This window comes from Neophocaena asiaeorientalis, unplaced genomic scaffold (genome assembly GCF_003031525.2).
Source record: "Neophocaena asiaeorientalis asiaeorientalis breed wild unplaced genomic scaffold, Neophocaena_asiaeorientalis_V1.1 scaffold308, whole genome shotgun sequence".
In the NCBI taxonomy this organism is placed as follows: Eukaryota; Metazoa; Chordata; class Mammalia; order Artiodactyla; family Phocoenidae; genus Neophocaena; species Neophocaena asiaeorientalis.
In genome coordinates this window covers 1,625,453-1,642,632 of record NW_020172768.1, presented here as the reverse complement: position 1 = coordinate 1,642,632, position 17,180 = coordinate 1,625,453, and the positions used below count along the sequence as shown (strand labels likewise).

The 17,180-nt window shown below is 37.7% G+C and overlaps 1 protein-coding gene across 4 annotated transcripts in view; it reads right to left on the bottom strand.

The window, feature by feature from the left end:
* Positions 1 to 17,180, bottom strand: part of CCDC15 (coiled-coil domain containing 15) — a 56,274-nt gene that overhangs the window by 21,180 nt on the left and 17,914 nt on the right. For 2 of the 4 annotated variants that reach the window (XM_024740775.1, XM_024740778.1), the window contains 7 exons: positions 16,988 to 17,110; positions 16,626 to 16,748; positions 14,694 to 14,768; positions 14,263 to 14,385; positions 13,658 to 13,780; positions 6,774 to 6,866; positions 5,110 to 5,213 (listed from right to left, as the gene is read on the bottom strand). In XM_024740775.1, the coding sequence (XP_024596543.1) occupies positions 5,110 to 5,213; positions 6,774 to 6,866; positions 13,658 to 13,780; positions 14,263 to 14,385; positions 14,694 to 14,768; positions 16,626 to 16,748; positions 16,988 to 17,110 (764 nt within the window). The remainder of the gene's footprint in view (positions 1 to 5,109; positions 5,214 to 6,773; positions 6,867 to 13,657; positions 13,781 to 14,262; positions 14,386 to 14,693; positions 14,769 to 16,625; positions 16,749 to 16,987; positions 17,111 to 17,180) is intronic. The other 2 variants (XM_024740776.1, XM_024740777.1) reach the window with 2 other exon arrangements.

Sequence of the window (17,180 nt, the reverse complement as noted above, 5' to 3'; positions counted from 1 at the left end):
GTAAATAGTCACACTTTTAATTCTTCCTTTCCAATTTAATGTTTTTATTTATTTTTCTTGACTAACTGCTCAGGCTAGGACTTCCTGTACTATGTTGAATAAAAGTGGCAAGAATAGGCGTTTTTGTCTTGTTCCTGATCCTAAAAGGAAAAGCTTTCAGCTTTTCACCATGGAGTATGATGTTAGCTATGGACTTGTCATATATGGTCTTTATTATGTCAAGGTATGTTCCCTCTATATCCACTTTGTTGAGAGTTTTTATCATGAATGGATGTTGAATTTTGTCAAGTGCTTTTTCTGCATCTACTGAGACAATCACATGATTTTTATCTTTCATTATGTTAATATGGTGTATCACACTGATTGATTTGTGGATTTGAACCATCCTTGCATCCCTAGAATAAATTCCACTTGATCCTGGTGTGTGGTCCTTTTAATGTATTGTTGGATTCAATTTGCTAATACTTTGTTGAAACTTTCTGTAGCTACATTCATCAAGGATAGTAGCCTGTAATTTTCTTTTCTTGTAGTGTCCTTGTCTGGTTTTGATATCAGGATAATGCTGGCCTCATAATAAGTTTGGAAGTGTTCCCTCCTCTTCTATTTTTTGGGAGTTTGAGAATGATCAGTGTTAATTCCTCTTTAAACGTTTGGTAGAATTCCCAGTGAAGCTGTCTGCTCCTCAACTGTTGTTGGGAGGTTTTTGATTACTAATTCAATCTCCCTACTTGCAATTGGTCTGTTCAGATTTTCTATTTCTCCATAATCCAGTCTTGATAGGTTGTATGTTTCTAGAAATTTATCCATTTTTCTTAGGTTGTCCAATTTGTTGGCATATAATTGTAAATGGTAGTCTCTTATAAACCTTTGTGTTTCTGTGGTGTCAGTTGTAATGAGTCCTCTTTCACTTATAATTTTATTTACTTGAGTTTTTTTCTTGGTTAATCTAGCGAAGGATTTTCAATTTTGTTTTATCTTTTCAAAAACCAATTCTTAGTTTTGCTGATCATTTCTATTTTTTCCCTATTCTTTATTTCTGCTCTAATCGTTATTTCCTTCCTTCTATTAATTTTGAGCTTAGTTTGCTCTTCTTTTTCCAGTTCTTTCAGGTGGAAGGTCCGGTTGTTTATTTGAGATCTTTTCTCTTTATAAACTTTCCTCTTAGAAATGCTTTTGCCATATCCCATAATATCACAAGATTTTAAAAAATTTCCCTTTTGATTTCTTCTTTGGACCACTGGTTGTTCAGGAGTGTGTTGTTTAAATTCCATGTATTTGTGAATTTTCCAATTTTCTTCCTGTTATTGATTTCTAGTTTCACACTATTGTGTTTGGAAAAGATGCTTGATATAATTTCAATCTTCTTGATTTGTTAAGATTTGTTTTGTGGCCTAACATATGATCTATCCTGGAGAATGTTCTGTTTGTTCTTGAAGAGAATGTTGTTTTCTGCTGCTGTTGGATAAAATGTTCTGTATATGTGTGTATAGATCCATTTGGTCTATAGTATTACTCAAAAGTGCTGTTTCCTTATTGATTTTCTTTCTGTACGATCTATCCATTGTTGAGAGGGGGGTATTAAAGTCTCCTACTTTTACTGTATTGTTTATTTCTCCCTTCAGTTCTATTAATATCTGCTTTATATTTAGATGCTCCGATGTTGGATATTTACAATCATTATGTCATCTTCATGAATTGATCCTTTTATCATATATAGTGACTTCTTTGTCTATTGTGACCCTTCTTTTTTAACTTAGTTTATTTTTTCTGATACAAGGATAGGTATCCCTGCTCTCTTTTTGTGAGCATTTGCATGGAATATCTTTTTCCATCCCTCCACTTCCAGCCTATGTGTGTCCTTAAAGTGAGTCTCTTACAGGCATCATTCCCCTTTTAAGACAGTGTGGTATTGGCAAAAGAATAGACAAATAGGTCAATGGCACAGAACAGAGAACCCAGAAATAAACCCTCACAAATACACTTAACTGATCTTTGACAAAGGAGCAAAGGCAATATAATGAGGCAAAGATAGTCTTTTCAACAAATGGTATAGGAACAACTGAATATCTGTGTGAAAAAAAAAAGGAATACGGACACAGACCTTATACCCCTTACAAAAGTTAACTCAAAATGTATCAGAAAGCTAAATGTAAAACACAAAAGTACAAAATTCCTAGAAGATAACACAAAAGAAAATATAGGTGACTTTAGGTACAGCAATGACTTTTTAGATATAATATGAAAGGCATGATCTATGAAAAAAATAATTATAAGCTGAATTTCATTAAAATTAAAAACATCTCCTCTCCAAAAGACAATGTCATGAGAATGAGAATTCAAGCCACAGACTAGGAGGAATTATTTGCAAAAGACACATCTGATAAAGTACTATTATCCAAAATATACAAAGAACCCGTAAAACTCAAGAATAAGAAAACAAATAGCCCAATTAAAAAATGGGCCCAAGACCTGAACAGACACTTCACCAAAGATGATATACAGATGGCTAGTGAGCATATGAAAAGATGCTCCTCATCATGTCATCAGGGAAATGCAATTTAAAATAACGAGATAACACACACTCCTATTACAATGGCCAAAATTCAAAATGCCGACAGCATCAAATGCTGACAAGGATGTGGAGCAACAGGAACTCTCATTCATTGCTGATGGATTGCAAAGTGGTACATTTTGGAAGAAGGTTTGATAGTTTCTTAGAAAAGTGAACATCCTCTTACCATACAATCCAGCAAATGTACTCCTCAATATTTACCCAAAGGAGTTGAAAATTTATGCCCACACAAAACCTGCACATGGATACTTATAGTAGCTTTATTTGTATCTGCCAAATCTTGGAAGAAACCAAGATATCCTTCAGTAGGTGCATGGATAAATAAACTGTAGTACATCCAGATTTTAGAATATTATTCAGCACTAAAAAGAAATGAATTATCAAGCCATGAAAAGGAATTTGAGCAATCTTAAATGCATAATACTAAGGGGAAAAAGTCAGTCTGAACAGGCTACATACCGTATGATTCCAGCTATATGATATTCTGAAAATATTGGGTTGGCCAAAAAGTGCCTTTGGTTTTTAAGTAAAAATAAAAGATACATTTTTTCATTTTCACCAAGAAGTTTATTGAACAGTGTATTCACCCTTTTGTTCCACTACCTTCTGCCATTTTTCAGGCAACTTCATAATTCCATCTTCCCAAAACTTTTTACCTTTTTGAGCAAAGAACTCTTCCAGGTGCCTTTTACAGCTTCCAGGGAATTGAAATTTTTTCCATTAAGAGAATTTTATAAAGACCAAAATAAATGGAAATCCGAAGGTGCAGTGTCTGGTGAATGTGGCGGGTGAATCAGAAGTTCCCAGTCAAGCTGTAATAGTTTTTGCCTGGTCATCAAAGAAACCTGAGGTCTTGTGTTATCCTGATGGAAGATTATGCGTTTTCTGCTGACTAATTCTGGATGCTTTTCATCGACTGCTGCTTTCAGTTGGTCTAACTGGGAGCAGTACTTGTTGGAATTAATCGTTTGGTTTTCCAGAAGGAGCTCATAATAGAGGACTCCTTTCCAATCCCACCACATATACAACATCACCTTCTTTGGATGAAGACTGGCCTTTGGTGTGGTTGGTGGTGGTTCATTTCGCTTGCCCCACAATCTCTTCCATTCCACATTAGTGTACAGAATCCACTTTTCATCACCCCTCACAATTTGTTTTCAAAATGGAACGTTTTCATTACGTTTAAGTAGAGAATCGCATGCGGAAATACGGTCAAGAAGATTTTCTTCGCTTAACTTATGTGGAACCCAAACGTCAAAGCGATTCACATAACCAAGCTGGTGCAAATGATTTTCAGCGCTTGATTTGGATATTTTGATTATGTCGGCTAGCTCCCGTGTGGTATAATGTTGATTGTTCTCAATTAATGTTTCGATTTGATTGCTATCAACTTCAACTGGTCTACCTGACCGTGGAGCATCATCCAGCAAGAAATCTCCAGCACAAAACTTTGCAGACCACTTTTGACATGTTCGATCAGTCACAGCACCTTCTCTGTATACTGCACAAATATTTTTTTGCATTTCGGTTGTGTATTTAACCTTTCTTGAAATAATAAAGCATAATATGCCAAAAATGTTGGGTTTTTTCTTCCATCTTCAATATTAAAATGGCTACACAAAAATTCACCAATTTTGATAAGTCTTTTCTTAAATGCATGCTGATATGACAGCTGTCACATACAATCTAACAAACTTATTTTGAATGAAGTTAAAGACAACTAATTGCTACTAGAGTCATCTTACACAAAAACCAAACGAACCTTTTGGCCAACCCAATAGCAAAACAATGGAGCCAGTAACAAGATCAGTGGTTGCCACAGGCTGGGGGAAGGGAGAGATGAATACACAGAGCACAGAACATTTTTAGGGCAACAAAACTATTCTGTATGATACTACGTTTGTAGATACATGTCATTATACATTTGTCAAAACCTATAATAATGTACAACACTGAGACTGAAGCCTAATGTAAAATATAGATTATGATATGTCAATGTAGGTTTATGAGTTGTAACAAATGTATCACTGTGGTACAGGATATTGACAGTGGAGGAAGCAGTCCATGTGTAGGGGCAGGGAGTAAATGGGAACTTTCTCTACTTTCTGCTTAATTTTGCTGTGAACCTAAAACTACTCCCAAAAAAAGTCTATTAAAAAAAACATAGCTCTTAACCATCTTTTAATACAACGACCCAGATCAAAAACAGTTGTTTCGGGCTTCCCTGGTGGCGCAGTGGTTGAGAGTCCGCCTGCCGATGCAGGGGACACGGGTTCGTGCCCCGGTCCGGGAGGATCCCACGTGCCACGGAGCGGCTGGGCCCGTGAGCCATGGCCGCTGAGCCTGTGCGTCTGGAGCCTGTGCTCCGCAACGGGAGAGGCCACAACAGTGAGAGGCCCGCGTACCGCAAAAAAAAAAAAAGTTGTTTCCACTTTGGATAAGAAGGTAAAACCACTGCTTGATTATTTCTAAAACCTAGCTTCCAAAATCATCTTAACTGGTAATTTAAGGCTCACAATGAGGATCAAAGAACTTACTTTTCAATTTTCTTCCTTTGTTCTTTTTGCCTCTGTTGTTCTTTCACTTGTTCTCTTTCAATATCCATGAAAAGTCGTCTATATCTCAGGTACTGCTTTTGACGCTAAAGAAAAGAAGTTAAAATTGTTAGGATTCCGCTCTCAGAGGACTTTCCAAAAAAGGAAAATCCTTGTGCCATAGACAAGAAAACTATATGACACAAAAGTCACAGGGAATTAAGTCCTTAATTTCCTTCTATTTATGGTGACTCAGGATAATATCACATATAGCAAGAGATTTATATTTTCAAGCACATAGCTATTAGATGTAACAGACAAATCAGAGAAAGAAGTACTAATTTAGTTTGCACTTAGCATGGTCAGTTGTCAATAGCCCTTGAGGAAATGATTATATTTAATATGATAAGATACATACTATATTTACTCTGTGTTCCCAAGTAGTAAGTACCACAGAAGCAGAACCAAAGAAAGAATGTAAGAGGTATTTTATAACAGAACGTCACTTTAACTTTCCAAAATTAAAACCACACTACAAAAGCACACTCTAAGCCTAGCCTAATATGGTGGGGAGGAGGGAGGGAAGACTGAGGAATATCAGAGCATCATACTTTTAAAGGGAACAAGTATAATAAAAGCAAATGCTGGGGCTTCCCTGGTGGTGCAGTGGTTAAGAATCTGCCTGCCAATGCAGGGTACATGGGTTCGAGCCTTGGTCCGGGAAGATCCCACATGCCGCGGAGCAATGAAGCCTGTGCGCCACAACTACTGAGCCTGCGCTCTAGAGTCCGTGAGCCACAACTACTGAGCCCACGTGCCACAATTACTGAAGCCCACGTGCCTAGAGCCCATGCTCCGCAACAAGAGAAGTCACCACAATGAGAAACCCGCGCACCACAAGGAAGAGTAGCCCCTGCTGGCTACAGCTAGAGGAAGCCCGCGTGCAGCAACAAAAACCCAACGAAGCCAAAAATAAATAAATAAATAATTTAAAAAAAAAAAAAAAGCAAATGCTACTACCCTGTGCGTGATCTGTTCATACTTCCAAATTTATATATTCTCTTTTTAAGGGCACAAGCTACTCAAAGAGCACTAGTATACACACAGACATATTTTTGTCCTTAGAGTAGCTTGTGTCTTTTTGGTAAAAATTATTAAAACTATAATAACAGTTCTCAATATTGAAGATACATCACAATCATCTGTGGTGTTTTTTTAAAACACAGATGCCCCAAACCTACCTAAGATACTGATTCAGTATATCTGCTTTGGGTCCAGGCATTTGTATTTGGAAAAAAGCTCCATGTCTGATTCTGGTGCATGGCCAGTGTTAAAAACTGTTCATTTAAACTAACTTTAGATTGAAAAGGAAAAAAAGGAAGTCACAAATTAAAACTCTTCCTTAAATTAGCTACTATGGCAAATATACACTAACTGAAGAAACTCACTAGGATCACCTCTCTGATTTCACATCAAGGTACCCTAAATCCTGGAAGCTTAGAAGAGAAGTTCAACATATTAAAATGAGTCAAGCAACTTTTGTGCCTTTATCTATGGAATTTGTAGTACTAGCTCTTAATGTGTTAGGACACTACAAATTGTTTCCAATCTCACATATACTATTATAGTAGAAACACTGATGTCCAAAAGCCATTATCACTACATACCTCTTTCTTGTCTTCCTCTTGACTTACTCGTGACTGAAGTGCCAGTGGAGTTTGGAATTCAGTGTTCAATCCTGATTGATATTCACCACCAACCTGTTAGAAAGTCCAGTCACACAAAGAGACAAAATTGCCAAAAGTTAGCCCTACGTATGTTTTTGATAATTTCATCTATTGATTCCTTTCTCCTGCAATCTTGAGCTCAACTGGATAAAAACAATTTTTTAAACAAATATAAAAGAATAAAGCTTTAAGAAAGAATAAAAGAAAGAAATTAATCAAACAAAAACAATAAAGAAAAGAAAATATCCAGGTCAAAAACATGGATGGGGACCTCCCTGGTGGTGCAGTGGTTAAGAATCCGCCTGCCAATGCAGGGGACATACATGGGTTCGAGACCTGGTCCGGGAAGATCTCACATGCCATGGAGCAACTAAGCCCATGTGCCACAACTACTGAGCCTGTGCTCTAGAGCCCGCAAGCCACAACTACTGAGCCCACACACCACAACTACTGAAGGCTGCGCCTACAGCCCATGCTCCTCAACAAGAGAAGCTTCCTCAATGAGAAGCCTGCACACTGCAATGAAGAGTAGCTCCCGCTCGCCGCAACTAGTGAAAGCCAACACACAGCAACAGAGACCCAACACAGCCAAAAAAAAAAGAGAATGAACTAATGACAGATCAAAATGTTCAGAATGAAAGCCCTTCTAAATTGATCACTTGAAATCACTCTATCATGAGTGTGTGCTTGGGACTGAATCCAGGATATAAAACTAGATCTCTTAACATCTCAAATCTGTAATCATTTTCAATTTATACATATTCTTGAAAGGTGTGAGTTTAGAGAATAAAAGCTTGAAAATACTATAGCCATCAACTGACATGGCAGGGAAGAAACTGGGGCTTATTTCCCCCCTAATTATTAGAAAAGCCTGTTGACATAACTTAGTACACTTACTTGGACATTATATGGCTCAAATTATGATCTCTAACTTTTAGAAATAAAAGTTTAAAATTACTTTTATCTTTTTAGCTTAAAAGTTATTTATCTTTCAGCAAAGTTGCAAGATATAAGATCAGCATGCAAAACTGTATTGTATTTTTAGGTACTTGCAATGAACAATCTGAAAATGAAATTAAGGGGAAAATCCATATAAAATATCATCAAAAAATTCTTAGGAATAAATTTAATAAAGGAAGTGTAAATTGTATACACTGAAATCTATGAAACATTGTTGAAAGAAATAGAAGATCTAAATGAATCAGAAGACTTAATATTGTTAAGATGGCAAATTGATCAACAGATTTAATGCACTCTACATCAAAATTTCAGCTGACTTCTTTGTAGAAGTTGACAAGGTTATCCTTAAATTCATATGAAAATGCAAGGGACCTGGAATAGCTGAGATGACCTTGAAACAGAAGAACCAAGTTGGAGAACTCACTCTCCCCAATTTCAAAACTTACTGCGAAGCTACACTGATCAACACAGTGTGGTACTAACATAAGGATAGACTTATAGATCAATGGAATAGAACTGATAGTTCAGAAATAAACTCTTAAATTTTTTTGCGGTACGCGGGCCACTGTTGTGGCCTCTCCCATTGCGGAGCACAGGCTCCGGACGCGCAGGCTCAGCGGCCATGGCTCATGGGCCCAGCCGCACCACGGCATGTGGGATCTTCCCGGACCAGGGCACGAACCCGTGTCCCCTGCATCGGCAGGCGGACTCTCAACCACTGTGCCACCAGGGAAGCCCGTAATCAACTAATTTTTGACAAGAGTGACGAGCGAATTCAACGGGTAAAAAGAGTCTTTTCAACAAATGATGTTGGGTCAACTGGATATCCAAGTGCAAAAAAGAATGAAGTTGGACCTCTACTGAACACCATATAAGAAAATTAATGCAAAGTGGATTGAAGACCTTGCAGAATGCAAGAGATATAAAATGCTTAGAGGAACACACAGCAGTAAATCTTCATGACCTTGGATCAGGCAACGGTTTCTTAGATATGACACCAAAAGCACAAGCCACGAAAAGATAAGTAACCTGGACTTCAAAATTAAAAATTTCTGTGCTGCAAAGGAAAGGAAACCACCAAGAAAGTGAAAAGACAACCCACAGGATAGGAGAAAACATCTGCAAATCACAAAACAAATAAGGGTTCTGTATGTAGAATATATTAAGAACTTACATAACTCAATAATTAGAAGATAAATAATCCAATTACAAGTTGCACAGAGGATTTAATAATTTTCCAAAGAAGATATACATATGGCCAATAAGCATGTGAAGAGATGCTCATCATTAATCATCAAGTAAATGTAAACCAAAACCACAGTGAGATACGACTTCATACCCATTAAGAGAACTATAATTAAAAAGGCAGACAATGACAAGTGTTGGTGAGGATGAGGAGAAATTGGAACCCTCATAATACTGCCAATGAGAATGAAAAATAGCGCACCCACTTTGGAAACCAGTTTGGCAGTTCCTCAAAGGTTAAGCATATGATTACCATAAGTCTCAGCAATTCCCTCCTAGGTATATACCCAAGGGAAATGGAAACACATATCACAGAAAAACTTATAAACAAATGTTCATAGCAGCATTATTCATGACAGTCAAGAAGTGGAAACAATCCAAATGTCCATCAGCTGATGAATGGATAAATAAAACGTGCTATATGAATATAATGGAATATTATCCAATGAATAGGAATGAAGTACTACTACATGCTACAAGGTCAATGAACTTTGAAAACATTACGCTAAGTGAAAGAAGTCAGTGACAAAAGGCCATTCCACGATCCCATTTATATAAAATGTCCAAAACAGGCAAATCTATAGAGACAGAAAGTAGATTAGTGGTTGCCTAGGGCTGGGGATGGGGGTGAGGGGAAAAAGGGAGCGAGTGGGTGCTAATGGACGTATGTATGACTTTTGGGGAGTGAAGAAAATATTCTAAAACCGATTGTGGCAAAGTCTGCACAACCCTTTGAATATAGTAAAAACACTGAATTGTACACTTTAAATGGGTTACTTGTATGGTATATAAAGTAGTCAATCCTCATTATTTGAATACTCCTGTATTATTTGTGAATTTGCCTATTCGTTAAAATGTATTTGTTATCACAAAATGAATACTCGCAGTGCTTTTGTGGTCACTTGCAGACATGCACAGAGCTGTGAAAAATCTGAATCGTCAGTTTTACACATTGCAAGCTGAGGTCGAACACGGTGATGCTCTGCCTTTGGGCCTTCATACTGTAAACAAGTATCCTTTTCAAGGTACATTTGGTGCAAAAGTTTTTGCATTTTTGTGCTTTTTTTGTTGATTTTGCTGTTTAAAACATCCCTCAAGCACAGTGCTGAAGCATTACCTAGTGTTCTTAAGCATAAGAAGGCTGTGATGTGCCTTACGGAGAAAATATTTACATATATTAGACAAGCTTCGTTCAGGCACAAGCTATAGTAACACTGGCCCTGACTACAATGTTAATGAATCAACAACACAAATTAAACAAGGTGTCTTTAAACAGAAATTCACACAAAACAGTTGAGCAATGAATGGTCCAGTATTCACTAAAATTCAGTGTTTATGGCAACTTTATAGGACATAACTACTATGAATAAAGAGAATTGATTGTATATTTCAATAAGGCTGTTATTTTTAAAGTTATTTGTTACAGAGAAAATCTGAAAACAATACATAGCAATAGGCTAATGGTGGCTATCTCTGGAATTTGGGGGTTTTTTTCTTTTTGTTTATTTGTATTTACTTTTGCTATAATAAAAATGAAATTTTCTGTTTTCAAAAAAGTAAGAAAAACTGGACTTCCAGCACTGGCCAAGGAGTAAGCCCACTCTGAGCCTCTCTCTCTCACTGACTGTAACTAAAAATTCCAGGAAATGTGGCCCCTGGTATCTGGAGAGTATATGGAGCGGGTATCCTCAAGAGGAGTGAGTTCAGAACTCTACTCAATACTCTGTAATGACCTGTATGGGAATAGAATCTAAAAAAAGAGTAGATATGTGTATACGTATAACTGATTCACTTTGCTGTACAGCAGAAACTAATACATTATAAAATACATTATAAATCAACTATACTCCAATAAAAATTAATTTTAAAAAAATGCATGAGGGCTTCCCTGGTGGCGCAGTGGTTGGGAGTCCGCCTGCCGATGCGGGAGACAAGGGTTCGTGCCCCGGTCCAGGAAGATCCCACATGCCGCGGAGCGGCTGGGCCCGTGAGCCATGGCCAATGAGCCTGCGTGTCCGGAGCCTGTGCTCCACAACGGGAGAGGCCACAACAGTGAGAAGCCCACATACCGCAAAAAAAAAAGATGCATGAGTTAGAAAAGTGGATTCCTTAATTCTGTGTATGAACTGGCACACATCCCAGAATTACCCCTGAGCTGTGCATGCATGGGATGGACTTAAAGAAGTATAATGAAGGCTTTGAGACCTGAACTAACATTGGAGCCACTGTTCACAGAAGATGAGAAAGAACGTATAATCTGAATTTAACCAGGTTGACTGCTTGCCAAAACAAACAAAAATATGCAACATTATTCAGAGGATTTTAATAGAAACCTGTCTCACAATATAATATTCAAAATTGGACCCAGAAGAAAAGATGGCAAGAGAATCCAGAATATGGATCCAAAGAAAGACATCTCTTCCTCTGAGATTAGTAGGAACAGGTAAGAATGGCAAAAAAGTAAATGGTCAAGGGAGTTATTGCATGATGGCTTCTATTTTTTCTTTTATCGAAAGTCTGAGAGTATGGGGGTGCAGCAGGAACTTTAAGGAGTATTTAAGGGTTAGAATGATCAGTGTGGGCCATAGGTGAGGAAGCGGACAAGTGGCAAGTAAGGAAAAAGCTAGGCAGCACTGGGGACCCAGCTGTGACTATAAACCGTAAGGATGAATGTGTATAAACCTACACCATTAAAGAGCTTTTTTCCAATAAGGCTGGATTATTTGGGAGCCTAAAAGGTGAAAGGACTGATCCAGGGCTGAGGATTTTCAGGGCTGGTATGGCAGAAGGACAAGAAGAAGAGGTTCTGACTACCAAAGCTGCACCCTCAATTAAACAGTCAGGATTAGGTACCCCTCTTCTGTGCTCAGCTAATGCCCTATGCATCCTCCACCACTAATTATGTTGCTTCAGAATTATCGCTTATTTGTCAGTCTCTCTTCTTTAGACTGTCTGAAATTTGAGTGCTCTGTCTTGTTCATAGTTATATCTTTGATATTTAGAACCTAAACAATGGCTAACATCAAACAGGTGCTCAATAAGTGTTTGATTGACTAATTCTTTCTAAACAAATTTAGCAAGAAACCAGCAGGTACCAGACACCATGTTAAATGCTGTCCACACTCCGGTAAACAAAACAAGTGTGGTGTCTCTCCTCATAAAGCTTATAGACTAGTGGAAGTCATGTAAATAAGTAAATAATTACAAACTGTCTTGTTTATGGAGAAGGAAACAAACAGAATGCAGGGACAGAGGAAAAACAGAAGAGGGTTGCCGTATGGAGCATAAGCTCTAAAAGATACAAATGCATTCACCAAATGGCGTGAGCAGTGACATAATGGCAGTAAAAATACTTTAGGCTGCAGCGATACCCCTGATGTAATCTAAATAGGTCAGAATAGTCTAATATATTACGGCATAAAAGTAGACATTACACTTCTTGCCACTACTATGGATCTTAACTGTATCTGCGAAGCAATCCTAAGTTTCTCTATCCATAAAACAAGGATAATAATAGTATCCATCTCCCAGGGTAATTGTGAGAGTTAAATGAGACAATGGATACAAAGTTTTAGAACCATTCTGGCTATGGTAAATGCTTAATGAATTTAAGCTGTTAGTCTTAATAATATTAATAACGTTAATCTTGATAAGGTGGTCAGAGCAGTCTTTTCTAAAAAGGTGACATTTAAGTTGAAACGTAAAGGATGAGAAGGGACCAGCTTTGTGAAGAAAAAGGAGAAGACTATCCAAGCAGAGGGGTAAAAAAAGCAGAAGAGCTGAAGTAGAAAAGGGGCTAGCATAGTTCAGGATATGTAAACGGCGATGCAGAAGAAAACATGACAGCCTTCCCTTAGCAATCTTAAGAGACCCAAACCAAAAATAACAAAGGACCTGCAGTTCAGTCCTAAAAACCTCAGCCCAAATCCATAATTCTGCCTTTATGCCTCCTTTCCTTTCTGCTCTCTTAAAAGAGCCAAGAGGAAATTTCTCTTTATCTCTTTCATATATTCTAACAACACTGGTTGCCTGAAGGCTCTGTCTTTAAAATAACATGAAACCACAAGTCAGAAATTATCCAGACAATGGTAAAATTCTAGTGGGAATAAACTAGACTTCAGTTAAGTCATAGAAAAATCTTAGTAGGCCAGCGTACTGTGACATTTTCTTGAAAAACTATAGATCTTAAATCAATACACCAAAACTTAGGCAATATAACCCTAACAAGCTCCAGCCCAAATTCTGAATAGTTTCTTTCTTGGTGATCCTACCTTATGCTCTACCAGGTTACTGATGGAGATCTAGTCCTGGCTGTTGGTGAAAGATCCTCCCTCCCCCTCCCCCCAGAAACCACTTATTTCTTTCCCTCTCACACCATAGAAGACAAGGGCCACCAGAAATACACCTTTAATAAAAGAACATACATGTAAAAAATACAATTTTTCCAATAGGCAACAAGCGCTCCTGACAATACCCTAGGCTTCGGTGAATAATCTTAGGTTTTACACACTATGAAATAAACCCAGAATCGGCGTTTTGCTCAGCCTTACTGCTCCTAGCTCAGTAGGACCCACAACCCTATCTAAACTCCAGGGCTCATACTCTACAGTTTGGTTTACCTGTCTGCTGCTGGGAGCCTCTCTCTGGTGCTTGGGTGGAAGATGCTGACGGCCAGCCGGAAGCAAACCTGCTTGCCATCTTTCAGCTGTTCCATCAGATGGTTGCCGTATGGAGCGTAAGCTCTAAAAGATACAAATGCATTCACCAAATGGCGTGAGCAGTGACATAATGGCAGTAAAAATACTTTAGGCTGCAGCGATACCCCTGATGTAATCTAAATAGGTCAGAATAGTCTAATATATTACGGCATAAAAGTAGACATTACACTTCTTGCCACTACTATGGATCTTAACTGTATCTGCGAAGCAATCCTAAGTTTCTCTATCCATAAAACAAGGATAATAATAGTATCCATCTCCCAGGGTAATTGTGAGAGTTAAATGAGACAATGGATACAAAGTTTTAGAACCATTCTGGCTATGGTAAATGCTTAATGAATTTAAGCTGTTAGTCTTAATAATATTAATAACATTATTGATAATATTAATAAGAGATAACACTATCAGCATCATCGTTGTTGTTGGTAGCATAGCTCTGGCAAGTCTATATCAAACTCTAACTAACTGACTTTCTGCTGCTTACATTTTACTATACTCTGCTCTACCTGCTCTCTGGTGGTGCCTGGATCCTGGATTTCGTGTAAAACATATTCATGGTGCTCCAGAAATAACTCCTTTCTCCATCTCTCATCTGTCATATTATGTGAGGCCTGCCCACAGTTCCTGTGCTAAAAGAAAACAAACACTGAACATCAATTGTCCAAGCAGTAGCATCATGCCAGGGCAATAGTAAAAGCTTCAGTGAAGAGGCCAGAAGTAGTTTTAACAGGGCAGAATGGTCACAGAACAGGAGGACATTATATCTTTGCCAATTGTTATTGACCTTAACACTAAACCCCTGAAACAGTGACTACTTTGCCCTGTCAATCTTGAACCAAAATCTAAGGAATTTACTCTCTGTTACTTACTTCTCCCTATATTCTGCTTTACTTATTCTCTGGGAGAGGCTAGGTCTTGAATACCAGGTGAAACATACCGATGGCACTTCAGAAGCAACTCGTCTCTCAATCTCCCATTTCTCAAAAGATGAGGGCTGCTTGATACACTTGTTCTAAAGGAAGAACAAAACACAAAAGTAATTGTCTAAGACTAATTGTCTAAGCAAAAATTATAGGTTACAGTGACAACTCTGAAATAATGACACTAGGGAAGGTAATATAACAATTAGAGGTGTGCATGTGTGTGTTTAATATAAAATTTCCAAACATACATAAAAGTGGGGAAAAAATTAGTATAATAAGTCCCAAGATACCTATCACCCAGCACCGACAATTAGCAACATCATGTTTTTTGTTTTTGTTTTTTCTTTTAATTTTTATTGGAGTATGGTTGATTTTACAAGGTTGTATTAGTTTCAGGTGTACAGCAAAGTGAGTCAGTTGTACATACATCCACTCTTGTTTAGATTCTTTTCCATACAGGCCATTACAGAATATTGAGTAGAGTTCCCTGTGCTCTACAGTAGGTCCTTGTTAGTTAGCTATTTTATATAGAGTAGTGTGATATGTCAATCCCAATCTCCCAATTTGTCCCTCCCAGCAACATCATGTTTTTTCATCCATCTCTTCTCCCACTTTCTTTCCTGGAGTATTTTGAAGCAAATCCTAGATTATTCTGGCACTTTTTTTCTTTTTCATTTTTTGCATGGGGCAACTCTTTATTCAACAACACATTTGGAAGAAGATAAGGCGACAAGGCAATATTTTTATAATGTTGCTAGCATTTTCTCAGGTAAAGCCAGGAAAAAAGCTGTGTCATCTCCCAAAGTACTCCTACTCGATGTCCCCAATAACTCCATGCAGAAACACTAGAAGTGGTGAAGTCTAGGAAGTTTTGAGTGGCAAACAGCTTGTTTTTTCCTTCATCATAACTGGTTTGCAAATTTGATGTCTGGCTTTCGTGTACTGCTTCAGATGGCCAAGAGTAGAATTCCTTCAGTATGTATAAGACTAAATGTCAAAAGGCAAATTTGCTGAAGGACTTGAGTTTAAGAAGAACAATTTACGGATAACCAATCAACTTTATATAAAACCTGTCTCTTATTTAACCCAAATGACAGAGGTATGCTTTCTCACCTGGACTCTTTAGATCTGGCACATTCTGAAATAAATGAAGACATCATACTCTTAGCCTAACTCTAGAAGCTTTAATTCTATGTAGTCTACATACTAGCTAGCTTGGCAAGCTCCAGCCCAAATCTTAAGAAATTTCATCTGTTACTCTTTTAGAAAGTAGACAGCGCTCTCACTGCATTCTGCTCTACCTGTTCTCTAGGGGAGGCTTGATCTTGCATTTTAGGTTTAACATTCTGATGACACCCCAGAGTCAATTCATCTCTCTCTCTCTCTCTTCTCTCATAAAAGATGACGGTTGCTTCAGAAACATGTTCAAAAGAAACAACAAAAACAGAAAACAAGTCGTCTAACCAGGGCAACATGCTAACCTTAATACTCTAGGCTTCAGTGAGAACTCCAGGGAAATGGCACCAGATGAGGCTATTCTGATACATTTTGGTTTGAACAAGGATGTTATACTTTTACCCCAACTCTATAAATCTTAATTTTTAATCCCCAAACATGTACAGAATAGTCTGACAACCCCCCCCCCAAATTTTAAGTAATTTAGGATCTGCTAATTCTTCCTATAATATTCACGTGAGGGCAGTATGTTTGTGGTAATAATGTGGGCTTCAGCAAAAGTTATAGCATAATCTTAGTAAATTAAAATAATCTGATTCCACAATAAGAATATGAATGTGATTTATCATCCTTCTGAATGACAGAACTGATTTGACTGACACAGTTCACCGAACAAGGATCTGATTCTATATTTCACATTACCAGTGGTTGAAAATGTATGAAATCCAGTTACTTTATTTCCTCTCTATCTCTTTCTGATTGTGCTCTACCTGATCTCTGATGAAGGCCTGGTCCTGACGTTTAGGAGGCAGATACTGATAACCTGCCAGAGAAAAGTCTTCTTTCCCTTTCTCATTTGTCATATCACAATATGACTCCTTGAAGCGTACCTTCTAAGAGAGAAAAAAACATAAAGTGTAAGTTGTTCAGTGGCAGTAACATGATAGCAATAATATTCTAGGCTCTATTGGGAGCCTTACAGTAATTTTTTCAACTCCAGATAAGGTGAAACATTATGGAATAAAACAGAAAACCATACTTTTTGAAATCTAGCTAAGAACAATCTTGGAAAGTTCCAAACTAAACCCAAACAATGCAGTTCCTGATGGTCCCTCTCCTTTTTCTGCTCTACCTTGCCATTGATGAAGGCCTGATCTTGATGCCTGTGTAGAAGATCTTGATGGACATCCAGAGGAAACACCTCTCCCCGACTCCTACCTATCAAAACTGATGCTGGCGGCTTCAAATTTGCTTTCTAAAAAAGAACAAATATAAAATAGCAATTGTTCAGTTAAGAAAGACAGGTAAATCAATAATACTTTAGG